General features: G+C 41.3%; 1 protein-coding gene across 2 annotated transcripts; it reads right to left on the bottom strand.

The window, feature by feature from the left end:
* Positions 1-2,728: 2,728 nt before the first annotated feature.
* Positions 2,729-15,016, bottom strand: LOC148162603 (transcobalamin-1-like). 2 transcript variants are annotated; one of them, XM_088017603.1, is made up of 9 exons: positions 14,873-15,016; positions 12,108-12,287; positions 10,879-11,019; positions 9,820-9,975; positions 8,368-8,558; positions 5,792-5,981; positions 4,444-4,630; positions 3,333-3,451; positions 2,729-2,952 (listed from the first exon to the last, which is right to left on the bottom strand). In XM_088017603.1, the coding sequence occupies exons 1-9, from the start codon at positions 14,949-14,951 to the stop codon at positions 2,891-2,893; spliced, it is 1,305 nt and encodes a 434-aa protein (XP_087873729.1). In that variant the 5' UTR covers positions 14,952-15,016; the 3' UTR covers positions 2,729-2,890. The 2 variants fall into 2 exon arrangements, with proteins under 2 accessions (XP_087873729.1, XP_087873730.1); XM_088017604.1 differs by having other exon boundaries at positions 9,820-9,972.
* Positions 15,017-27,380: the final 12,364 nt, after the last annotated feature.

Below are 27,380 nucleotides of genomic sequence, written 5' to 3'. Positions count from 1 at the left end.
CTTTTGAGAGAACTAATTTTTTTTTAAGAGACCGCCGGGAGGGGGGAGAGGGGGAGGGGGAGGGGCAGAGGGCGAGAGAGAGAGAGAGAGAGAGAGAGAGAGAGAGAGAGAATCTCAGGCAGGCTCCATGCTGAGCACAGAGCCTGACATGGGCCTTGATCTCATGACTCAGAGCATGACCTGAGCCAAAATCAAGAGTCAGAGGCTCAACTGACTGAGCCACCCAGGCATCCCTTGACTGACACTAATATACTTGTCTGTTTTCTCCTGTGTCTCATTTTCTGGTATCCAAGCACCCGGACTCTCAATGGACATCTGAGAGGTTTATTTGTGTCGATTATTCTCTGCTCCGGCAGCAGAGGGACGTTTATCCCCCGAGGCTCAATCTCAGGTCTGTCATAGTGCTAAGCTTTAGAGCTTCGCATAAGGCAAGGGTGGCCAGAGCTAGGATTCCCTAGGCAACGTCAGTAGAACGTGAAGGGAATGTTATTCCATTTCCCTCCATGTCTGTTTTTGAGATTAAAGGCATTCCTATCAGATAGCAATGTTACTATATTCTACTATGGGACCAGTGGTTAGGAGAAACTGAGTTTGTCTGTTAAGAATGGAGGCTCACAGTGCTACAGGGAAGTGTTAGAAACACAGTGGAGTAAAGTGAGATTTTGTGTTTGATCCAACAGGAGGAATTAAATGAGAATTGCAAAGGAAATGACTTTTTCATGCTGTGATTGCATGTTATTTGATTCTGTGTCAGTGTGCCCATTAGAATATCCTTATACCACGTTTGGGAGACTAGGTCTAATATGTGTGCTTTATTGGTGTTGACTGGTTATTATTGAAAGTGAGCTAGAATCATTGAGAGAGTCAGCAATCTCAAAGGGACCTATTCTAACTTTGTTATTTTGAGATTCAATTTCACTGGTCCATTGCAGGGTCAGTACTTCCTGTTATTTTTTGCTTGAGCTTCCTTATTTTTCCTGATGGACAAAACCAACCATATGTACTGTTTTTTTCCAGGATGCTACCAGTTTTTTTTTTTTTAAGATTTTATTTATTTATTTGACAGAGAGAGACATAGCGAGAGAGGGAACACAAGCAGGGGGAGTGGGAGAGGGAGAAGCAGGCTTCCCACTGAGTAGGGAGCCCAATGCAGGGCTCAATCCCAGGACCCCGGGATCATGACCCAAGCCGAAGGCAGACGCTTAACAACTGAGCCACCCAGGTGCCCCAGGATACTACCAGTTTTTAATCTGTGTTTTTGAGTGTAATTATTAACAGTGTTCACTTTCACTCTTCACAGTGTTGTGGTTGGATGATAAGTCATGCTGTGTATGATAGACAGGAATGGCACTTATAACATTTTGCATATTTATCACCCTAAGCCATTATCCCTCAGTTTTGCCTGTAGAGTCTACAAACAGGCCTGAGAGCTGCTGCCCCAGGTGAACAGCACCATGGACGTCCCCCGTCTCTAACTTAGCTTTTAGGATGAGACACAGACCCAAGGGGATAGAATCCATTGCTGTCTAGTTATCTGTCATACCCAGTTAATGAAGAATAGGGTGGAGTTGGCCCTGAGGGTTGAGGACCAGTACCAGAAAAGCAGTGGTCAAACCTTAACAATAAAGCAGGGTTGCTGGTGGAGGGGAGAAAGCTAAGAGCATCGTGAAGGAAACACAGGAGGAATGAGGGAGACATTGATAAAATAATTTAATTCTGCCTGAAGGCATCTTCCTTTTGGGATTGCTTTATTTAAAGATTTATTTTTTTATTAGAGAGATAGAGATTGAGAGAGAGAGAGAGAGAGAGAGATAAGGAACAGCGGGAGGGAGAGGGAGGAGGGGAAAGAATCTCAAGCAGACTTGGTGCTCAGCATGGAGCTTGCTGAGGGGCTCAATCTCACTGAGATCATGACCTGAGCCAAAATCAAGAATGGGACACTTAACTGAGCCACCCAGGCACCCCTGATTTTTATTTTTATTTTTAGATTTGTTTATTTGAGAGAGAGAAAGAGAGCGTGAGCTGGGGGAGGTGCAGAGTGAAAGGGGGAGAGAGAGTCTTCAAACAGGAGCCCAACACCATTGATCCCAGGATCAATGACCTGAGCCAAAACCAAGAGTCAGCCATTGAACTGACTGAGCCACCCAGGCACCTGTAGGTGCCCCTGATTTAATATATATATATATATTTTTAAAAACGTGAATTCTACTGAAATGAACATCAAAGGTGATTTTTTTCTGCATGTGTATTTTGATGATATGACTATCAGAGTGATTTTTATGGTGAAGTAAAAGGAAAATACATGTGGAGAGGAACAAATGGAACCCAAGGGAGCTAGCTGGAGGAGGGGATGATATTATTCCTGAGACTTTATGGACTGATCTTTTATGTAGAAGTCTCACCTTTCCCTCTTTCTCCAGAGCAGTATTTTTCTCTCTACCCACTGCTTTTCTGAGGTCAGTATGTCCACTCAGTTAGTCCCTTACGTCTGGGCCTCAGAGAGCTATCTCCCTACAGATTTTCTACCTGATCTCATTGGCTGCTGCTTCAACATTAGATCTAGAACCTTATCTCTATTCCCACCTGCTGCCTGAGGTCACTCGCACAGTCAGCAGTGGAACTTTGAGTAGAACTCCACTTAGACACGTGGTCTGGTCTAATCTCCTTTCCCTTCCCTCTTCCCTCTATCAATAATCCCCCTTGAAAATGAACTGAATAGAACATGCTCTTTTTGTATTGCTGTTGATCTTTTATTGAACACACAGAGAGGGGGAGGTTGTTGACCCTTCTTTTGAAATTGGAGATGAGAGAAAAGAAAGGCATGAGGCCAATCTCTGCCTACAAATCCACTGCAAAAGGATTTGATCCAGCTGAGGAAGGTTTGAATTTATTAGTATGTGCTCCAGCGAACCTCCAAATCATCTCCGGCATGGACGACGTAACTACCAGCTCCTGAAAAGGAAGAATAAGTGAATCAAATGATTATTTTTTAAAGATTATTTATTTTAGAGAGAAGGAGAGCCTGAGCAGGGGGAGGGGCAGAGGAAGAGGAAGAGATTCTTAAGCAGACTCTCCGCTGAGTGTGGAGCATTACATGGGGCTTGATCTCACAACCCTGAGAGCATGGCCTGAGCTGAAACCAAGAGTTGGATGCTTAACCAATGGAGCCACACAGGCATCCAATGGGTCAAATGATTTAATCACCAAATTACCAAATAATGGATCTCACTTTCCCAATGCCTTGGCACATTCCTCATCAAAGCTCACCCCCTCACATCTGGATGTTTGGGGCATTGTCACCCTGTGGGGCTTTTTAGCACTCTTTCCCTTACCTTTGCTCAGGGGTTCGCCGTTGCTCAGGAGCTCCCAGTAGGTCCTATCAGTAGTGTTGGCCTTTTTGCCCCGAACCGTGGTGATGTAGGGGCCCCATGAGGTCTCCTCTGCTGTGAAACTGTGGGGACAATAAATGGGTTACAGGAACTTAGAATTTTCAAAGGCAACCTTCCATGGGCATTTCTCAAACTTCAATGTACCTAAGCATCATTTGAAGCCGTTATCAAGAAAAGCAAATTTCCTGGCCCCGTCCTCACATACTTTGATTCTGTATGTCTGGGCAGGGACTAGGAGGAATCTGCATGTGTCATAAACACTCCAGGTGATTCAGATGCAGGCACTCCACAATCTATGGTAAATTAGAGGAATAATGCCTATTTCTGTCCCTGCCTCCCTTCATGGTAGACACTCTGTAGTCAACAACTGCTAATTTTCTACCCGAAGATAGTAACTGTTAAAGGTTGTGTGTGTGTGTGTGTGTGTGTGTGTGTATAAATAAACTTTCTCTATAGCATCTTATATCATGTTGCTAGACAAAGTAAATGCTAATTAGATTTAGGGAGTCAAATGAACCATACCTTTCAGAGGCAAAGTCAATATCTTAATTTTAATATTTGACCTCTTTAGGCCAGCTAACCTTAATCTAGGGGTCCATGAATCTCAAAGGGAGGAGCATGGAGAGACTTAAGGGCATTTGTGAAACCTCTGATTTAAAGGACAAGTTTTGTGTGTATGTTCACCTGTCTGGGATCAGCATCCACAGCAACTCTTCTGATTTTCAAAGGGGTCAATGATTAAAAAATAATGACCCAGTGTTCTGAACACACAATGACTGACCTAAGAGGTTCTCTTTGTTGAAGGCATTTAACTGACAGAAGAGAGATCCCTGGGCCTTATTTACCCATTAAGTGAACATTAATTTAGTACCTACTATGTGCTAGAAGATGAAAAGTCTCACCTTTTCTTAACCCCTGCCATGAGATGTAGATGGACAGCAAAGTACCAATAAAGAAGTGTTTCGAATGTACTTTGTATTTAGGTGCTTATGTATTCTTACTGAGTCTTTCAGAATCACCAAATACCTTCACCTTAGGTTATGTACAGACATACCTAAATAGAGCTGCATTTTCTTTCTGAGCTTGTTCCATCACATTTAAGAAAACAGAACCATTTGCCACAGAGACCACAATGCGATCTTTTGCATTATTGATTACCACAGAGTAATTTACTTTGATTTGTGAGGCTGAAACAGCAGGTGTCACTGATATAGGCTCCTGAGTGGAGATGTGGAAAATATCTGGCAGAGACAGAAAAGCAGAGAATTCCTATTCAGAATAATAAAAATGATGCTAGAGTTTACATACCTATCCAACCCCTTCTTCAGGCCTCCTTTCCTTTATGCAGAAGAGGATTTGCTACAAGGAGCAAAATCATCAACCAAGGGGCAGATTTCTTGTGTGACTAAACCAGATAGGCACCAGCTTGTAATTATATGGTTCGGCTCCACTCCCAGCTATTTAAGCAATTCAGTTGCCCTGTCTCCTGTTTCTCACCGACCCTCCTGAGTTTTCCTTTCCTTTCCTTTCCTTTCCTTCCCTTCCCTCCCCTTCCCTTCCCTTCCCTCCCCTTCCCTTCCCTTCCCTTCCCTTCCCTTCCCTTCCCTTCCCTTCCCTTCCCTTCCCTTCCCTTCCCTTCCCTTCTCTTCCCTTCCCTTCCCTTCCCTTTCCTTTTCTGTTCTTTTCTTTTTTTGCTTTGGTACAGCATACAGTAATGCTTCCCTTTTTTCGGATGCCTTTTTATTTCTTAACATTTATTGAAGACTTATTAAGTGTCAGGCACTGTACTAATCATTTTACATGGCTTATCTTATTCAGTCCTTACAAAAATCCATGTTAGATACATTTATCATTTGCATTTTTTATATTAGTGAACTGAAGTTTAGAGATTAAACATTTTGTCTAAGGTCTCTACACCTGTAAGTGGCTGAACCAGGAATGAGCAGAGATAAAAGTCGTCTTTTTTCATCCCTTGTTGAAAAATCAGTTGTTTGAATAAATGACTCATGATCTGATTTTCTTATAATACTGCCATAATCCTCCCATATTCCTCTGAGCTCCCCGAGGGCTCACTCATTGTGAGTGAGAGTCAGAGACACCATACTTTGCTTAGAATGGGAATGATGCTCAGAACATGTCTAGCTGGCCATGAGAAAACATGCCTTTGGAGGTAGACATCATTGAATCAAGTCTACCTTGTTTATCCATGTTTGAACCACGAACAACATCTACTACTACCCTGTGAAGAACAAATCCTCAGGTGGTTAAAATCACTGGTGACACATGGAGGACCAAGTTCTATCTGGGAACTGTTAGGCTTTAGTGGTTTATCTGGTCACTTTTGGTCCCTAAGAACACCTTAGTCTCGCATGCTTTGGGTAGTATGCTCTTTAGTACTCTACCTGAGCCATAGACACAAGAAAAGTCTTTATTAACATCCAAGTAGGTCTTTCCCATCAGGGCTGGTAAGATTTGAGCTGCAGCAGTTGGCATGCGAAATGCTCCTTGAGAAATTTCTTTGAGCACTCTATCCCATGTTTTTTGGCAAACCCATTGATTTCTGTTGTAATAGTTTGATGAGACAAAGAGAGCCTAATGTGTGAGAGAGAGGGAATGAGAATGAATAAGAGAAACATCAAATGAGGGAAAAGCCTCCATCTAACGAATTCAGTAAATATTTACTGGACATTGACCACAGGGAAGGCACCTTGGACAACTAGGATACCTTCCCTGCCACCAAGAAATTTATAAACTAGTTTGTGGGGAGGCGGGGAATTGCTTAAGAACACAACCGATAATGGCATCGATGAGAACAGGCTGTCTCTAACTATTCATTCCTGTAGCCTTAACACTGGACATACCTGTCCCATAGGAGACACTTGATAATTGCTGTTAACAATCATAAAAGAGCCCCTCAGGTGAATGCCTTAAGAGAAGCATCTAGTGCCATGGTGTTTCAGAAGAGGAAGAGCACATAAACTTTTAGTGATGCTGAAGAAAGGCTTGATAGAGAAGGCAGTACTTGAGGTAGGCCTTGATGGTATGACAGCATTTCAGTAGGAGACAGGAGAGGAGCACTATACCCAGAGGGAAGAGCATGATCAAGGATGTTAGAGTAGGTGCGGCCAGGGCATGGCCTGTCTGTGATGACACTCTCTGCATCTTAGCAAAATTCCCAAGGGATTCCTCCTGGCCTGGGAGGACTGATGTTCAGCAGAGACTCAGAGTGATTGTGGAAGAACAGGTTGGAGAACCGAGGTTGGGGCCACATTGGTGGACCCCTGAGCTTCAGGGTGAGGTGTCTGACATTATTTGCTTAATAAGTCAAATAGCTTCTTTTTTTTTCTTTAAATTTTTATTGTTATGTTAATCACCATACATTACATCATTAGTTTTTGATCAAATAGCTTCTTGAGTAGAAACTATCCAAGCAGCAGATGTAAACTGGAGGGGACAGCATGATGGGGTAGGAAAAGTTAGTAAGGTATCAGAGTGAGTAAGATGAGGACTAAAACAGTTTGGTCCTGCAGACATCGCTCTGTAGTTTCTCGGGGAAGGACAGGTCCTCTTTTCATTTTCTCTGGAAGACCCTTTAAGTTAACTAAGAAGTCAACAAGCATTTGTGGGATATTTAAAAAAAGGATATTTCATTTCCTCTTAAAAACTGTCTTGTAATGGGTTAGCCTGGTGATGGGTATTAAAGAGGGCACATTCTGCGTGGAGCACTGGGTGTTATGCACAAACAATGAATCATGGAACACTACATCAAAAACTAATGATGTAATGTATGGTGATTAACATAACAATAAAAAATTAAAAAAAAAAGAAAAGAAAAAAACTGTCTTGTAGGCAAGCAGTTCTCAAGCCTTCTGTGAATTAACTTCACCCATAGGGTTTTGAAACCAGACCAAGGGCCATGCTCCACCTCTAAGTTTCTATATCGACTGGCTGGTGTAGAGCCTAAACCTTAGTGTTTCCCAAAAGCTCCCCCAGGTGATTCAAATGTGCAGCCAGAATGGGGAACCACTGTTATGAAGTCCAAACTCATCAAGGCAGACAGCAGCATCAATAGCACCAACAGTAAGAGCCACCTGTGTGATTGGACCCCTGTTACACCCCCAGCTTCTTGTAGTTTTTCCCAAGAACCCTGCACTGGCCACGTTGAACACCTTGATCTTCCTAAAATACGTTAAGTTCTTTCATGCCTTTACCTTTGTCCTTGCTGTCCTCTCTCCCTTGGAAAGCCCTCTCATCCTGCATTGGCCTGGCAGACCCCTACTCATTCTAAAGACTCAGTGAAATTTTTTTCTGTAAATCTTCCTTCATCTCTTCTTGTGTCTACTCCTTAGATTTGAGTAAATCAGCGAGTGAATGCAGGAATAAAACCCCAAACTTCAAGGAACATATACAGGACAGAGTAGGTGCTGAGGGTGAGTTTTGAAACCAACTGTTTAGGTTCCATCCATGTCTGAATTACTTTTTGGCTTTGTAATATTAGGCAAGTTACTGATGCTCCATGACTCATGCTCTTATTCAGGGAAATGGAGGTAATATTTTCCCCATTGAGTTGTTGTGTGCATTAATGAGCATGGCAATAAATACTAGCTGGTATTACTGGCACTGGCTCTTACTACTTGAACAACAATAATCTAATTTGGGAAGTAGGAGGAAAGCACTAAATGCTGTTACATGGTGAAGTGTGAGATTGCATTTGATAGAACAACATAGTAGCTTGTAATGGACTCTAGAATTTCCCAAAAAAGTTGTAGTCAGGAAAAGCTTCATGGAAGCATTGGACATGGAAAGGTAAGGATCTAAGGTGAGGAAAATACATTTCCATCAGAGGAGAGGAATTACATAAAATCAGTTAGTATAGGAAAGAGAATGGGTAATATCTTAGGGGCCAAAAAGAAAGGATACGGATATTTCTTTCCTTCCTGACTTCCTTCTCTGTCTCGTGTTTTACCCTCTGACTTACCTGCATAGCTTCTCCTGTACTATCTATGTTTCCAAGGAGACCATTTTCTGTTTTCTGAGACAGAATCTTCCTTATTAGTAACTTTATATGATTATCAATATTGTCTAAATCCTTTGTATCTATTTTGTTCTGCCCACTTGTTATACTTCTTTTCACACAGGTCAGAGCCAGGACAGCCATCGCGCCAGTATCTGCCAGGAAACAAAACATTGGTGATACAGTAACCAACCATTCCAGTTTGCCTTGGACTGAGGGGTCTCCTGGTATGTAGGATTGTCACTGCTAAAAGAGGGACAGATCTAGACAAACTGGGAAGATTGGTCATGCTAATTGATGATGAGAGGGAAGGATTTAAAGATATAGCAATCATCCTTCCAACACTAACCTCTCAAATATTTCAAGATCCCTTCCTTACGTTGAGTAACCCTGTACCTTGTACACAATAACTCACCTGTTGGTCATAGAAACACATATGGATTTGCAGGCACATGCACATGGACAGTTTTCCACTTCTACATCTTGGTTGTTCTCATTTTTTCATCTCTCAGCCATATCGAGAGAATTCAGGATGATACCCCAGAGAAAATATGTTTTTGCAATGTTCCAGTGTTTCTCTTAGGCTAATTAGAAAACAGCACTTAAGAGAATTGTTTTCCAATAAAGCTTCTTAAGGGGGAGGATGAGGCAAAAGTTTGGAAGAAGGGAGGATAAGGTCTTTTTTTCTGGCTTGTTACTTGGTCCTCCCTGGATTCTTTAGGTGTGGTACCTTCCCTCTCCCATAGAAAGAAATCTCATATTCTCCTTACTACCCAGAGGTACTGAGTGGTGATTTTCTTTGGGCTTCTTGGATAAAGATGAGCTTGTGTATCTGGAGCCATAGGGCTGAGCAACAATACTAGCTGCCTAGAAGGGGCTTCTTTTTGGATGTGTAAGCTGACCCAGGAGAAAATTTCTCGTCCTTCTCTATTGGAGATACAGACTTTATTGTCAAAATATTGGACCTTTTCCATGGAGAGCTTGTATTGTCCAAGTAAGCCCACACATCCAATTGGTCCCAATAAATTAGAGAAAGAGGCAAAGTTAAGATAAATGAATTCCACTGTTTTCCTGCCGCTAATACTTATACTTCCTAAAATGTCTTATATTAAGATTCTCACAATCTATCCTTATTTTACAGATGGGAAGATTAAGGTCAGAGTTAACACCCATTGGTTATGTAATTCAAAGAAGAGGTAGGGTAGGAACTGGATCTTTCTACTATAGTACACATCTAGAAAGATGCTTAAATGCCCCACAATATCCATTCTTCTCAAAAAGAAAATTCTTGTCCCTGATTGCTAGGGTAAAGAGGATAAAAAAAAGTCCAAGTACTTACTGGCAGAAAAACTCAGAGGAAAAGACTTACCAGTGATTGTGTCCTCTATGCCAAGGGAATTGGATGTAATGACTCACCTACTGAGAACTGTTTGTGGAAATAGTAATTTTTATTTCCAGGTTTGAAGATTTCAGCAACTTTAGGAACTGAGTAATTCCCACTGAACAGACACAAGGCCAAAACATCCAGGCTGAGCTGGTAGTAGTTAGTCAGTGGATTACCATCATGGTCTTCTGTCAGAGAGGTAAGTAAGAAATACCTTACTCATGGAAAGACTACTGGAGTAATAGATTTTCAATCTATTCCTACTTGCTTAATTAGAATTTCTTTACATTTAAGGAGAAGTGAATAATAGAGGGGGAAGATCACTCATAGAATCAACAAACCTGAGAAATGTAAAGGCTGTTAAGGACCACCAAATTCAACTCAACTCCTTTCATTTTTAACTGAGGAGACTCAGCACTAAAGAGATTAAAATGCCATCTCCATACTCAGGTGGTTACAGAAGTAGGCCTAGAACACAGATTTCCCGCCACTAAGCCTCTTGCACATTCAGTGGAAATGTGTTCAAACTATAAGTAGAAGTAGAAGAAGTAGAGGCCATCTCAAAAGAAGATGGGATCAGAGCAGCTTAATGAATAATAGGATAAATAAAAACAATGTACCTCACTAGCAGCGGTCATGATCAGCCTGTTTCTCCCAGGGATAAAGTACTTTTGGCCATCTTTAGCTCTTCTACTTGTATCATACGCTTTGGTACTTCTGACAGTGTCTTGTGTTGCTCAGCTATTTCTGGTGTATTTCATTATTTGTCTAACAGCCAAGCTTCTGGAGAACAAGAGAACTGTGTTCTGTAAGTTTGTGTGTGTGTGTGTGTGTGTGTGTGTGTGCGTGCGCGCGCACGCACGCGCGCGCATCATCATATGTAAGGCTGATGTAGAGTTGATGCTCATTTGCACCTATTTGAAAAGAAAATTCAAGATGCATGTTGAAGAAGGGAAGAAGGGGAAGTGATCTGCAAAGATTGTGGGATGAGTAGAATGAAGAGAAGGAAAGACCAAAGGGAAACTGTTCAGTTCTGAACCAGTGGAAGAGAGGACAAGGTTGTCCAGGATCTCTGAAGATTTGAGTCTTACCCATATTTTTAATTTCTGCTTTGTATTTATTTCCTAATTTTTTGACCAGTTCAGAATAATTGATAGAAATTCCGTCAGGCCCTTTACATGCTCCCAAAGCCAGTATAGCCAATGCAAGCTGTCCCGAGGTTAAAGATGGCTCTGAAAAGAAAAGTATTCAAGTTTAACAAGGTACATGCTTGTGATTTTTCTTTGGCCTCCTGTCTTTCTCGTGACTTACATTGCCTGTCAGTTCTCTCTTTTTTCCCACTCAGTACAAATATTTTACTGTTCTCTTATTTATTCCCAAAGACTTTTCTAGCAGTGCTGTATAAATGCAAACTAGATCTTAGTCTTCCCCATGCAATCATGAGATGTTTTTGGAATCACACAATCCTTATAAAAATTTTAAAAGAAGAAAAATAGATAATAAAGCCTTGGGATTTATTCTCTGTGGGTGCCATCTTGCCAAGATAGTAATAATTGACTTAGATGTTCTGCCTTAGAGAACATCAAAATTCTCCGGCTTCTCTTAATTCTTACAGTAATATTGTGAGGTAGGTAGTGGTGGCTTAATTTTCCCCTTATTTCAGTTAGAAAGCTAAGGCTCAGTATTGACATGAAGGACTCGGGGTGGGGGGAGCCTGCACTCAACCCCAGTCCTCATCAGGGGCACTTGCATTGGCTTAGTTGGTCAAGTATCTGACTCTTGATTTCAGCTCAGGTCAATGTCTCAGGGTTGTGGGAATGAGCCCTGCATTGGGCTCTGAGTCCTGAGCGTGGAGCCTCCTTAAGATTCTCTCCCTCCCTCTTCTTCTGTCCCTCCCCCTCCTCTCTGAAACAACAAAACAAAAACAAAACCCAAAACCCAGTACTCATCTCTATTAACTTGTGATTCCCTTGCTATTGTCAGCTTTCTTACTTATGGTCCACATCACTGTCTGGTTGTGAACTCAGCTAGCTTATTGAACAGTATTAGTGGATAAGAGTCTATAATTTCTTTTGCTTTTCCTTGTGACCTTTTGAAGAAAAATGTTTTCCAGGACTCAAAGAAGTAAGGCCTCACTGTAGAGCAAATGGCACAGTTGTGCTGTTTTGAGGTATCTTTCTGTCCTCTCAAGTTTTATACAGCTAGGATAGATGTAGCAGGGGAACTTTGGACACACAATTTTGTCCAAAGGTCTCTTTCTGAAGATAATCTTTATGGATCGGTAAGTCTTCTAAATCTTCGAGAGAATGAAGATACTCACCTGTACTTCTCACAGTGAGAATGAATTGTTCAATCAGATGTTGATCTTGGTTTTGGTTCAGGAACCCACCAAGTCGGAGGGACAACAGGACTTTGGCAGCTTGGATTCCTTTGGTATAATTTGAACTGATCATTGTATGTACCAGAGGTTTCAGAGCAGTTTTGTTCTCTTTGCTTACCTCTGTGGCGGGGGAGGGAGGAAATAAGAAATACACACTAAGAAAATATTAAGGAACAGGAACCCTAGGAACAGGGTTGGTATTAAAATGTTTGGTAACAGATATGGCACAGACAGAGCAATCCAGTGGTCACTGGCCGTGTTGCTGGAACAGTACAAAGGTGGGTCTGGAGTCTCTGCTACATCAGGTATTACTCCTTTACCAACCAGCATGGAAGTGTTTCCATGTTGTAACAGCTGTTTCAGCTGTACTAATGTGTACTGACAGAACATCAGTCTTGCCTGGGAGATCTAGTATCATTCACTAATTTTGAGGATGAGGCCTGACCAGGATGTCCTTAAAGAAACCTCTATAACTGAAGGCTTAATGGAGACTAGAATACATGTCTTCTGAATCCCAGTCCTTTCTACTTGCTGGATTGAGTTCTTTCCCTCCTCCATCTTCTTCTAACTCAATCAGGTTAATATTGAGGGAAGGAAGGCAACAGTTCTATGTTATGGTGGTGATTGACCCCAAAGCTGAATTGTCTGGTTGCCCAACCGACCTGACATCAAAATCATTATTTGGCAGCATGCACCTTTCAGAAAACCCTCTAGTCTTAGCCTACAACATGCCCAATTCTCAAGGGAAAGGATGGTGGCGTCACATTCTACTGTAAAAAGAGAGTCTAGAGACCTCAAGAACTGGAGGAAAATTAGAAGAGTTAGTTACCACTTAAAACATTTTTAAATGAACTTTGTTCAGGGGTGCCTGAATGGCTCAGTCGGTTAAGCGGCCAGTTCTTGATTTTAGCTCCGATCATGATCTCAGGATTGTGGAATCAAACCCCGCATTGGGCTCCTTGCTCAGCTCAGAGTCTGCTTGAGATTCTCTCTCTCCCTCTCCTTCTGCCCCTCCCTCAACTTGTGGTCATTCTCTCTCTCTCTGTCCCTTTCTAAAATACATAAATACAACTTTTAAAAAATGTACTTTGTTGACACTCCCCCCCAAAATCCTACCCATCTCCAGATTATCTCTTGGGTTAGTGGGATACTGAAAAGAGCATGAGCTGTTTGTTCAACCAGATCTTGGCTGGATTCTCTGGTCTTAACTTATGACTATGGGTGACTTTTGTAACTTTCCTGACCTTCAATTTCCTCATTTTAAAATTGTGGATATTAATACCTATTTCATAGATATTAGATAAGAAATCACTTAATAACTGTAAATACCACACATATTATATTTTAGCTCAACTGGAGTTTCTATCACTACATTTAGAGAACTGAGGCAATGTGAGTGCTCTTCCCCCCAATGTGGGGCTCAGAATCACCACCCCGAGATCAAGAGTCACATGCTCTATTGACTGAGTCAGCCAGATGCCCTCCATCTTTCTTCTCTTTAAAAGAGAGTCAGGGAGATCTGAACCAGTGGTTGTAGAAAAGTCCTGGTTTGTTACAAGAACAATTGGACAATTGTTGAGTCATGGCTGAGATTTTTGTGGAAGCATCCAGTTCAGCAGAAACAGACTTTTCAGTTCGTGGTCAACCACTCGTCAGTTTCCTTGACCACTAAAGACAGTTAATTATTTTTTACGATGAATTGAACTTCAAAACCTCCACAGAGACTCCCTATTCTTAGGATACAACAAAAGAAATGACAGGCTAGGAAGAAAAATTAGAGTTGGCAGCATTTGTGCTTTAACTTGTGTGAACACAAGACTTTCCGCTGTGGTGTTGACCTCTTCTTGTAGGCTACAGAATATCGGGAGCATGTAGCCACCCATGGCACCACATAGTCATCTTTGGACTGTGTTTAAACTCAGTCCAGGTTAAAGACATAAAAAAGAGAAACCATGCTCCTGAGAGCTATACCAGGCTTCATAACATCACTTCCCCAATTAACCTCAATTTATGGATGAAGCTAAAAAAAATTCAGAAACATTGGATCATTCAGCTTCTACAGGGTCAGACTACACCTGAACCAGTTTTTCTTTCTCCTACTTAGTATTTTTTAAAAGACCCACACAGTCTTGGGATCCTATACCCAGAGGAGAGATGATGGGCTTGTACCCATGTCCTATGGGGATGAGTTGGAGGGAGGGAGATGTGTAGCTTGCAACATCTAAACTCAATAATGAAAAGAGAGAAGTGTTTGTTATTTGAAAGGGATTATTAACAATATTTTTCTGTATAGTTATAAGGGGTTAACCCAAAACCCATGGGTTGAACTTCAAAAAAATAGATTGCCTCTCAAATTCAAAAGAAAACTTTCTATGATCTTGAAAAATTTCTGGGATCCTGAATATTCTATCATTGAAAATGAGGAAGAATAGACAGTTGCTCCGTAGGGTTGTTATGGTGGAGAAAATCTGAATATAGGAAGAAGAGTTAGGCAAGTTAGCATTGAATCTATGACTGCTCTTAAAGCAACATACATTATGGAACTTTCCTCACCATGTCTTTCCACAATTTACATTATTCATAGAGCTCAACCACATATAGAACTGGAATAGGATCTTTTCTCAGGTCACTCCACACAAGTCCTCTGCCAGTAGACTTTAGAAGACTGTCACACCAAGAGTAATTTTAGCCCAATGCATACTCACTGCAGATCTCACATTGTTGCCTTGGAATAAGAGAAAACAAGAGGAGCCCCACTAGGGGCAGCTGGTGGGATTGTCTCATCTCTCCAACAGTGCTCTGGATTGGTGAGAGCTTGTCTGGCTATTTACTGGGTGATGGCAGAGGGTAATGAGAGTTCCTTCTTTAGCTTGCCTCAGCCTCATTCGCTCAAGCAAATATTGCACAATGTTGGGGGTGTGGTGTGGTTAAGTTTATTTGTCCAAGAATTGTGATAAACCAGGAAGAAGACTTGAAAGGTTTGGTCAAGGACGAAGAGGAAATAATATTCTTTGTTTACTATCCCAAACTTTAGGATTCACATTCCTTACTTGCCTTCAGCCCAGTGAGAATAAATTAAATTTCCCTGTTTCCCATTCCACTTTGGTTGTGTTTTATTTATGTCTCTTGAAACATTAGATTTGGGGTGCCTGGGTGGCTCAGTCATTAAGTGTCTGCCTTCAGCTCAGGTCATGATCCCAGGGTCCTGGGATCGAGCCCCATATCAGGCTCCCTGCTCAGCGGGAGGCCTGCTTCTCCCTCTCCCACTCTCCCTGCTTGTGCTCCCTCTCTCGCTGTGTCTCTCTCTGTCAAATAAATAAATAAAATCTTTTAAAAAAGTAATAATTGCTCTATAAAAAAAGAAACATTTGTTGGGGCAAGGGCTTAAAACATATAAAAATGGAAGTAGAATTTGTAAGACTGAAATTGAACTAGGCAAGATGGGGGAGCCTGGTACCTGAGGATCTTTGGCATAGTGGTTTTGATATTTGATTTTCTTCTGTGATAGGTGCCCTTAGGGTTTCATAGCCTAGGAGGAACACCACAGAGATATATATCAAATGTGGATTTTTGTTGTGCTAGGAAAGATGCTACAAGCTCCATGTGAGAAGTGTTGTCTATCATAGGTCTTCCAAGAACTATTAGAGAATACTATCATTTTTGGCCTTAAAATGTTTGCTCTGGTTAGCAAGATGGCAGAATAGAAGGTCCCCTTGCTCATATCCCCCGACAGCAACAATCATTTTAGCCGCCATCCATGGATACAAGTTTCTATGTGGGAGCTTTGGGTTCCAAATAGGAGGTGAGAAACCTCAGTGGAGCCACCAAGGAGAGCTGTATTGAAAAGGCACATTAAAGAAGAAAAACTTGAATTCACAAAAGTTAAAGCACAGAATTAGAATTTGCCAATTCTGATTGTTCTTCCTGGCCTTTTTCCCTTTTGCTCCCTGAAGAGCCAGGCTCACTGACCATGGTTCTGGATACAGACCAGAAAACTGCCTCATCCCCTTGTGGGCTTGGCTATAGCCCTGTTTGGCATTGGTCCTGGGACGTGGAAGGTATCATGCCCACCTGAGCCTTGGGTGATACTGACCTTGTTTAGGGCTGTGGAGCCTGAAGCATTGTGACTTGGCTCCAACATCAGCTGTGGCCTGGGAGAAGTCTTGCCCACCCAGGGACCTAGCAGGAGACACACCCATCAGTGCCTAGGAGGCAGGCTGGCTGATCCTGGTCCAACTGTGGATCCTGAAATGACTCCGTGACCTGGCCCCATCCCCTCTCAGCTGTGGTTCAGGGACAGTCCTGCCCATGCAGGGACCTGTCCAGTGACCCAGCATGAGCCAGGACCATCGTGCACCTGATAATAGGCTTGTGGTTTGCAGACCCAACCGAGACCCAGCAGCAGCCAGGTGACCCAGTTCCAGCCTTGCATGACTGTGATCCCAGAGGCAATCCTATCAGCCCAGGGGCCTGACAGGAGAATGTCTTTTGCATGTCAAAAACAGCCTGTAAAGATGGAGATGTGTTTGCTCCTTCAAACACACAGACACAAACATAAGGCCAGACAGATCACAAAGCAGGCAAATATGACACCACGAAAGAAAATTAATAAATAGACCTACAGACATATAGAAAAAAACAAAGCAAAGAAGCTCCTTGACATTGGTCTTGGCAATGAATGTTTTGGATCTGACACGAAAAGCACAAACAACAAAAGCAAAAAAAATTAACAAGTGGGACTACTTCAAACTGGAAAGCTTTTGCATAGCAAAGAAACAATAAACAGAATGAAGAGACAACCTATATAATTGAAGAAAAAGTATTTATCAGATACCATATACCTAATATATCTATATAACTATATCATATTTCTAATAAGGTTATATTTTGAAAATATATAAGGAACTCCTACAACTCAAAAGCAAAAAAAAACCCCCAAAAACAAAAAGACCCCACCTCCCCCCAAAACAACAACAACAACAAACTTCCAGATAATCCCATTGGAAAATGGGCAAAGGACCTGAACAGACATTTTTCCATAGAAGACACACCAATGGCCAACAGGTACATGAAATGTGTTCAACAACACTAATCATCAGGCAAATGCATATCAAAACCACAGTGAGATATCCCCTCCCACCTGTTGGAATGACTGCTATTAAAGTGATAACACGTGTTGGCATGGGTGTGGTGAAAAGGGAACTCTTGTGTAATGTTGGTGGGAATATAAATTGATATAGTCATTATGGAAAACAGTATGAAGCTTCCTCAAGAATTAAAAATGGAACTACCATATGATCCAGTAATCTACATATTATGCAAAGAGATAGCTGCCCTCTCATGTTCTTTGCAGCATTATTCACAATAGCCAAGATATGGAATCAACCTAAGTGTTTGTCAGCTGTTGAATGGATAAGGAAATGTGGTATGTATATACGGTGTAATGTTATTCAGCCATGAGAAAGAAGGAAATCCTGTCATTCACAACAGCATGGATGGACCTCGAGGATATTATGCTAAATGAAATAAAGACAAAGAAAGACAAATACCATGTGATATCACTTATACATGTCATCTTAAAAAAGTCAAAGTCATAGAAGCATATGGTAGAATGGTGGTTGCCAGGGAATCAGGGAAATGTTGGTCAAAGGGTACAAACTGTTAGGTATAGGGTGAACAAATTCTGGGGATCTAATGTATAGCATCATAGTTATGTTTTATTTAGAGATTAGATTTGATGGGACAAAGGCTTAAAATATATAAAAATGGAAGTAGAAGTTGTAAGCCTGAAACTGGACCCCTCCATTAAAACTGATCTTAATCAGGATCACAAGTCACTTCCACACCAGCGTTTTCTTTTTTTTTAATTCTTTATTGTTATGTTAATCACCATATATTACATCATTTGTTTTGGTGTAGTGTTCCATGATTCATTGTTTGTACATAGCACCCAGTGCTCCACGCAGAATGTGCCCTCTTTAATACCCATCACCAGGCTAACCCATCCCCCTACCCTCCTCCCCTCTAGAACCCTCAGTTTGTTTTTCAGAGTCCATCGTCTCTCCTCACACCAGTGTTTTCAACGTTGACTTAAAATTCTCATTTATCTCACCTGACATTGATTACTCTTTTCTCTTTACTTACTTTACTTGGCTAAAAGTTCATCCTTCTATGGAGTTTTTTTGTCTTTCTTTCTACTGTCCTGACTCATCCTTTTTGGTGTTCTCTTTTTAGTTCCTCCTGATACACCTAAATTTTCTAAAAGTTGTAAATTCTAAGGTTCAATTTCTAAAACTCTTCTTTCTCCTTTAGTAATCTCATTAAATCTCAAAGGCTTTGATATCTCCATACAGGACATAGCTTTAATTTTAGACTGGAATTTGGCCTTGGTCATGTGATTTACTTAGGTCAATAGGAAGTTAGCAAATATGATGAAAGAGGAAGTTTGAAAATTGCTTTTGCATTGAATTCTGTGGTTTGAATCCCGAGACCTACCATATGTATGAACAAGAGCTAGCCAGTTGGAATATGCCACAGAGGAGCTCAAGCATTCTGTTGTCAGTCTGCCAACTGCCTGATGTTGTGTGAGGAGATTTTAGATCTTTTAGCATTGGTTGAACAAACAGGTGAATAAAATAACATGAATAACCCTGGTCAAGATTAATAGAATATCTAGCTAAACCTAGCGCAAATTGCTGACCCATAGATTTGTGAGAAAATGATTGTGTTAAGCCACTAGGTTTCAGAGTGGTGTGTTTTGTAGCAGTAGATAACTGATATTTGATATTTAGAATTTTTTCCAGTTATATAGTTTAAGCTATACTTTATTTTTTTTTGTAAATTTAAATTCAATTAGCCAAGTATATAGTATAAGTTTTTGATATAATGTTCAGTGATTCATTAGTTGTGTATAATACCCAATATGTGAGGTGATGAGCACTGGGTGTTATAAGCAATACTTTAGTAAACTGATCACCTATTTCATTCCTAGGTACCTCCTGATTCATTCGCTGATGTCATAGATCTCTGTGGGTTAAAATATTCCTATTGTTATTCTGGTTCCCTTGCCAATTACAGTAATTGTTCCAACCTTGTCTTGGATGATTATGTACTGTCATCTAATCTGGCTAATTTAGGATGACATTATACCAGCTGAGATCACTGGAATGGCCAAATCTCTCACTATTATTCCCAACATTTCCTTTTGATAATTCATTTCCTAATGTCATCGTGAAGAGAGTATTCTTTGGATTCTCCCCTGAGGAAGAAAGAGTCGAGGTGAATGGGTTGTCCATCAAAAAATCCTCTTCAATATTGCCATCTCTGTAAGCCTTCGATGGTGCATTTTGGGCATCACAGTCTTACTTGTGGAGGTCACTACTGAGTCCAGCTTCCATACTATCAACCAGAAAAAAATGAGATCGAGCCCTGTGTTGGGTTCCATGCTGAATGTGGAGGCTGCTTAAAATTCTCTCTCTCTCGGGGGGGCGGAGCAAGATGGCGGAGGAGTGGGAGACCTGGATTTCGTCTGGTCTCAGGAATTCAGCTGAATAGGGATCAAACCATTCTGAACACCTACGAACTCAACAGGAGATCAAAGATAAGAATAGTAACAACACTCTGAACAGAAAAGCGACCACTTTCTGGAAGGTAGGACGTATGGAGAAGTGAATCCGAGGCGATATTCAGGAGGTTTGACGGCGGGGAAGGGGGCCTCCGGCGGCCGCTTCTGGCAAGTGCTAGAGCCGCGGAGCACAAAATCGGAACTTTTAGAAGTCGGCTCCGCTGAGGGACGTCGCTCCAGTGGCTGAGCGGGGGGTGGAACCCTCGTGGGACAGTGTGGTCTCAGGACCCTCAGGGTCACAGAAAGACCGGGGGAGCCTGAGTGCAGCAGAGCTCTCAGGTATCGGAGCGGGGAAGCCGGCTGCAGAGACGGAGCCGAGGCGCGGGCTCTCAGCTCGGGGTTGCCATAAACTGTGATCCGCGGCCCCAGTCGGGCCACTGCTCCTCCAGCAGGGACCCAACAAGCAGCAGAGCCGGGGAGACTCCCCTTCCTCCCCCGGGAGGAGCGGCGCGGGAGCGCACCGCAGGGATCTGCTGGGTTTAGAGACTCCACATGGGGTCGGGTGCCAGACATAGAAACGCTCGATCACAGGCCGGGTGAGCACGGAGTGCGGCTGGAGACCGGGGAGACGGGAGTGACTGCTTTTCTCTGGGGGCGCACTGAGGAGCGGGGCCCCGAGTTCTCAGCTCCTCCGAGTGGAGATTGGGAGGCCACCATTTTCGCCCTGGTCCTCCAAAGCTGTGCCGAGAGCTTGCAGGGAACCAAAGCTCCTGAGAGCAAACCGGAGCAGCTTGCTTAGCCCCGACTCACAAGGGCGGGGCAATTCTGCCTCCGGCAAAGACATTTGGGAACCACGGCAACAGGCCCCTCCCCCAGAAGATCAGCACGAACAGCCAGCAAGCCAAGACCAAGTTTACTGATCAAGGAGAATGGGAGAACTCAGCACTAGGGGAATACTGCACGTAGAGTTCATGGCTTTTTTTTACCATAATTCATTAGTTTTTCAAAGTTAATTTTTTTAACTTTTTTTTTTTTGAATTTTTCTTTTTCCCTTTTTCAAACAACATCTTATCAATCCCTTTTAAAAAAAACATTTTTTATTTTTCATTTTTAGAGTCATATTTTTATCCCTTCATAGTAGTTACCCTTATTTTTGGCATGTATATATAAGTTGTTCTCTCTTTAAAATTTTGGGATACAATTTCTTCTAACAGATCAAAATATACCCTAAATCACTAGTGTATGGCTTTGTTCTAGTCTCCTGCCTGATCACATTCTCTCCCTTTTTTTTCTTTTTTCTTTTTCTTTTTAAATCTTTCTTTTTAAAAACAACTTCTTATCAAGTCCTTTTATAAAATCTTTTATAATATTCATTTTTACAGTCCTCTGCCATCCCTTCATTGTATCAACCCTTATTTTGTATATATATAAGTCTTTCTTCCTTTAAAATTTTAGCAGGCACTTTCTTCTAACAGACCAAAATATGCCCCAAAGCTAGTGTGTGGCACTGATCTATGCACTAGCCTGATCATATTTGATCATATTCTGTTTTTTTTGCTTTGTTTTGTTCTGTTTTTGTTTGTTTTTATCTTTTTCTTTTTCCTTTTTTTTTCTCTTCTTTCTTTCCCTTTCTTGTCCCCTGGTTTCAGGTCTTTTCTGATTTGTATAGAGCATATTTGCTGGAGATGTTGTTAACCTGTTAGCATTCTGTTCTCTCATTCATCTGTTCTCCTCTGGACAAAATGACAAGACGAAAAAAATCACCTCAGCAAAAAGAAGAGGTAGTACCATCTGCCAGGGACCTACTCAATACTGACATTAGTATGATGTCAGACCTAGAGTTCAGAATCATGACTTTAAAGATACTAGCTGGGCTTGAAAAAAGCGTGGAAGTTATTAGAGAAACCCTTTCTGGAGAAATAAAAGAACTAAAATCTAACCAAGTCAAAATCAAAAAGGCTATTAATGAGGTGCAATAAAAAATGGGGGCACTAACTGTTAGGCTACATGAGGCAGAAGAAAGAATCAGCGATATAGAAGACCAAATGATGGAAAATAAAGAGGCTGAGAAAAAGAGAGATAAACAACTACAGGATCACAAGGGCAGAATTCGAGAGATAAGCGATACGATAGGACGAAACAACATTAGAATAATTGGGATCCCAGAAGAAGAAGAAAGAGAGAGAGGGGCAGAAGGTATATTGGAGCAAATAATAGCAGAGAACTTCCCTAATGTGGGGAAGGAAACAGGCATCAAAATCCAGGAGGCACAGAGAACCCCCCTCAAAATCAATGAAAATAGGTCAACACCCTGACATCTAATAGTAAAACTTACGAGTCTCACAGACAAAGAGAAAATCCTGAAAGCAGCTCGGGAGAAGAGATATGTAACCTACAATGGTAGAAACATTAGATTGGCAACAGACCTATCCACAGAGACCTGGCAGGCCAGAAAGGACTGGCATGATATCTTCAGAGCACTAAATGAGAAAAATATGCAGCCAAGAATACTATATCCAGCTAGGCTATCATTGAAAATAGAAGGAGAGATAAAAAGCTTCCAGGACAAACAAAAACTAAAGGAATTTGCAAACACAAAACCAGCCCTACAAGAAATATTGAAAGAGGTCCTCTAGGCAAAAAGAGAGCCTAAAAGCAGCATAGATCAGAAAGGAACACAGACAATATACAGTAACAGTCACCTTACAGGCAATACAATGGCACTAAATTCGTACCTTTCAATAGTTATCCTGAATGTAAATGGGCTGAATGCCCCAATCAGAAGACACAGGCTATCAGATTGGATTAAAAAACAAGACCCATCAATATGCTGTCTGCAAGAGACTCATTTTAGACCCAAAGACACCCCCACATTGAAAGTGAGGGGGTGGAAAACCATTTACCATGCTAATGGACACCAAAAGAAAGCTGGGGTGGCAATTCTTATATCAGACAAATTAGATTTTAAAACAAAGACTGTAATAAGAGATGAAGAAGGACACTATATCCTACTTAAAGGATCTATCCACCAAGAAGATCTAACAGTTGTAAATATCTATGCCCCTAACGTGGGAGCAGCCAATTATATAAGGCAATTAATAACAAAAGCAAAGAAACACATTGACAACAATACAATAGTAGTGGGGGACTTTAACATCCCCTAACTGAAATGGACAGATCATCTAAGCAAAAGATCAACAAGGAAATAAAGACTTTAAATGAAACACTGGACCAAATGGACTTTACAGACATATTCAGAACATTCCATCCCAAAGCAACAGAATACACATTCTTCTCTAGTGCCCATGGAACATTCTCCAGAATTGATCACATCCTAGGTCACAAATCAGGTCTCAACCGGTACCAAAAGATTGGGATCATTCCCTGCATATTTTCAGACCACAATGCTTTGAAACTAGAACTCAATCACGAGAGGAAAGTCGGAAAGAACTCAAATACGTGGAGGCTAAAGAGCATCCTACTAAAGAATGAATGGGTCAACCAGGAAATTAAAGAAGAATTAAAAAAATTCATGAAAACCAATGAAAATGAAAACACAACTGTTCAAAATCTTTGGGATGCAGCAAAGGCAGTCCTGAGAGGATAGTATATAGCAATGCAAGGTTTTCTCAAGAAACAAGAAAGGTCTCAAATACACAACCTAACCCTACACCTAAAGGAGCTGGAGAAAGAACAGCAAAGAAAGCCTAAACCCAGCAGGAGAAGAGAAATAATAAAGATCAGAGCAGAAATCAATGAACTAGAAGCCAAAAGAACAGTAGAACAGATCAACGAAACTAGGAGCTGGTTCTTTGAAAGAATTCACAAGATTGATAAACCCCTGGCCAGACTTATCCAAAAGAAAAGAGAAAGGACCCAAATCAACAAAATCATGAATGAAAGAGGAGAGATCACAACCAACACCAAAGAAATACAAACAATTATAAGAACATATGAGCAACCCTGTGCCAGCAAATTAGATAACCTGGAAGAAATGGGTGCATTCCTAGAGATGTATCAACTACCAAAATTGAACCAGGAAGAAATAGAAAACCTGAACAGACCTATAACCACTAAGGAAATTGAAGCAGTCATCAAAAATCTCCCAAGAAACAGAAGCCCAGGGCCAGATGGCTTCCCAGGGGAATTCTCTCAGACATTTAAAGAAGAATTAATACCTATTCTCCTGAAACTATTCCAAAAAATAGAAATGGAAGGAAAACTTCCAAACTCATTTTATGAGGCCACCATTACCTTGATCCCCAAACCAGACAAAGACCCCATCAAAAAGGAGAATTACAGACCAATATCCTTGATGAACATCGATGCAAAAATTCTCACCAAAATACTAGCCAATAGGATCCAACAGTACATTAAAAGGATTATTCACCACGACCAAGTGGGATTTATCCCTGGGCTGCAAGGCTGGTTCAAGATCCGCAAATCAATCAACGTGATACAATACATTAACAAAAGAAAGAACAAGAATCATATGATCCTCTCAATAGATGCAGAAAAAGCATTTGACAAAGTAAGCATCCTTTCTTGATCAAAACTCTTCAGAGTATAGGGATAGAGGGTACCTACCTCAATATCATAAAAGCCATCTATGAAAAACCTACAGCAAATATCATTCTCAATGGGGAAAAGCTGAGAGCTTTTCCCCTAAGGTCAGGAACGCGGCAGGGTTGTCCACTCTCACCACTGCTATTCAACATAGTATTAGAAGTCCTAGCCACAGCAATCAGACAACAAAAAGAAATCAAAGGCATCCAAATCGGCAAAGAGGAAGCCAAACTCTCACTCTTTGCAGATGATATGATACTGTATGTGGAAAACCCAAAAGACTCCACCCCAAAACTGCTAGAACTCATACAGGAATTCAGTCAAGTAGCAGGATATAAAATCAATGCACAGAAATCAGTGGCATTCCTATACACCAACAACAAGACAGAAGAGAGACAAATCAAGGAGTCGATCCCATTTACAATTGCACCCAAAACCATAAGATGCCTAGGAATAAATTTAACCAAAGAGGCAAAGGATCTGTACTCAGAAAACTATAAAATACTCATGAAAGAAATTGAAGAAGACACAAAGAAATGGAAAAACGTTTCATGCTCATGGATTGGAAGAACAAACATTGTGAAGATGTCAGTGCTACCTAGAGCAATCTACATATTCAATGCAATCCCCATCAAAATACCATCCACCTTTTTCAAAGAAATGGAACAAATAATCCTAAAATTTGTATGGAACCAGAAGAGACCCCGAATAGCCAGAGGAATATTGAAAAAGAAAAGCAAAGCTGGTGGCATCACAATTCTGGACTTCCAGCTCTATTACAAAGCTGTCATCCTCAAGACAGTATGGTACTGGCAGAAAAACAGACACATAGATCAATGGAACAGAATCGAGAGCCCAGAAATGGATCCTCAACTCTATGGTCAACTCATCTTTGACAAAGCAGGAAAGAATGTCCAATGGCAAAAAGACAGTCTCTTCAACAAATGGTGTTGGGAAAACTGGACAGCCACATGCAGAAGAATGAAACTGGACCATTTCCTTACACCACACACAAAAATAGACTCCAAATGGTTGAAAGACCTAAACGTGAGACAGGAGTCCGTCAAAATCCTAAAGGAGAACACAGGCAGCAACCTCTTCGACCTCAGCCGCAGCAACTTCTTCCTAGAAACATCGCCAAAGGCAAGGGAAGCCAGGGCAAAAATGAACGATTGGGATTTCATCAAGATAAAAAGCTTTTGCACAGCAAAAGGAACAGTCCACAAAACCAAAAGACAACCAACAGAATGGGAGAAAATATTTGCAAATGACATATCAGATAAAGGGCTAGTATCCAAAATCTATAAAGAACTTATCCAACTCAACACCCAAAGAACAAAGAATCCAATCAAGAAATGGGCAGAAGACATGAACAGACATTTTTCCAAAGAAGACATCCAAATGGCCAACAGGCACATGAAAAAGTGCTCAACATCGCTCGGCATCAGGGAAATCCAAATCAAAACCTCGATGAGATACCACCTCACACCAGTCAGAATGGCTAGAATTAGCAAGTCAGGAAACGACAGATGTTGGCAGGGATGTGGAGAAAGGGGAACCCTCCTACACTGTTGGTGGGAATGCAAGCTGGTGCAACCACTCTGGAAAACAGTATGGAGGTTCCTCAAACAGTTGAAAATAGAGCTACCATCTGATCCAGCAATTGCACTACTGGGTATTTACCCCAAAGATACAAATGTAGGGATCCGAAGGGGTATGTGCACCCTAATGTTTATAGCAGCAATGTCCACAATAGCCAAACTGTGGAAAGAGCCAAGATGTCCATCGACAGATGAATGGATAAAGAAGAAATGGTATATAAACACAATGGAATATTATGCAGCCATCAAAAGGAATGAGATCTTGCCATTTGCAATGACGTGGATGGAACTGGAGGGTGTTATGCTGAGTGAAATAAGTCAATCAGAGAAAGACATGTATCATATGACCTCACTGATATGAGGAATTCTTAATCTCAGGAAACAAACTGAGGGTTGCTGGAGTGGTGGGGGGTGGGAGGGATGGGGTGGCTGGGTGATAGACATTGGGGAGGGTATGTGCTATGGTGTGCGCTGTGAATTGTACAAGACTGATGAATCACGGATCTGTACTTCTGAAACAAATAATGCAATACATGTTAAGAAAAAAAAAAGAAGAAGAAGATAGCAGGAGGGGAAGAATGAAGGGGAGTAAGTCGGAGGGGGAGACGTACCATTAGAGACGATGGACTCTGAAAAACAAACTGAGGGTTCTAGAGGGGAGGGGGGTGGGGGGATGGGTTAGCCTGGTGATGGGTATTAAAGAGGGCACATTCTGCATGGAGCACTGGGTGTTATGCAGAAACAATGAATCATGGAACACTACATCAAAAACTAATGATGTAATGTATGGTGATTAACATAACAATAAAAAATTATAAAAAAAAAGATTCTCTCTCTCTCTCTCTGCCGCACTCCACTGCCCCCATGACAGATGCACACACTCTCTCAAAAAAAAAAAAAAAAAACCCCACAAAAAAACAAAACAACCTCTTGGATGGCAATGGGGAGACCTTCATTTTTCCAGTTCTTCCTTCCCCTGATTCAGCAAACTCATTTCAGTATGGACTTGCAGGAGTCTTTCCAGTGGCGGATTAAAAGCTCCTTTGCCAGTGGCTTTACTAGAAATAAAGCCATATTCTGATGAGGGTCTAGTATTAAGAAGCAAGTTCCACTCCTGGTTTTGTAATTTTTTGTTACTCACTTGTCCTGAGTCTTGACCTCTGACTAGTGAGATTCCGTAGAGATAAAATAACATTGGCAGAACTCTGTGAAGTTGAGAAGCTATATAAGAATAGTCACGATTTCAAGGTTTCCGGGTAGATAGCAGTAAATTTCAGCAAAGAGCTATTGGTATCTTGAGGGAAGAGCCAATGCATATTTTGGACTGACCTGGGAACCGTACATTCCAAAAGAAGTTCAGCAGAAATTGATAGATTCTTTGGTATATAGGTAAGCCAGGAATGAAAAATGACCCCATCAAAGAAAACCTGGTGGGAAAAGAGACATTTATTCAGTTGTCACAACATATTTTAATATATTTAA

The sequence above is a fragment of the Eumetopias jubatus genome, unplaced genomic scaffold, assembly GCF_037043125.1.
Source record: "Eumetopias jubatus isolate StellerSeaLion01/CBP00866 unplaced genomic scaffold, mEumJub1_p1.0 scaffold_13, whole genome shotgun sequence".
In the NCBI taxonomy this organism is placed as follows: Eukaryota; Metazoa; Chordata; class Mammalia; order Carnivora; family Otariidae; genus Eumetopias; species Eumetopias jubatus.
This window is presented reverse-complemented; position numbering and strand designations above follow the sequence as displayed.

Bases quoted from the DNA above. Each gene is read 5' to 3' on its own strand.
- LOC148162603 (XM_088017603.1), bottom strand. From the start codon at position 14,951: ATGAGACAATCCCACCAGCTGCCCCTAGTGGGGCTCCTCTTGTTTTCT. The intron at 4,631-5,791 runs GTAGAGTACTAA...TGTCTCTGCCAG, and splicing joins TTCTTGTGTCTATGGCTCAG to ATATTTTCCACATCTCCACT. The intron at 2,953-3,332 runs GTAAGGGAAAGA...CTTCCTTTTCAG, and splicing joins CGGCGAACCCCTGAGCAAAG to GAGCTGGTAGTTACGTCGTC.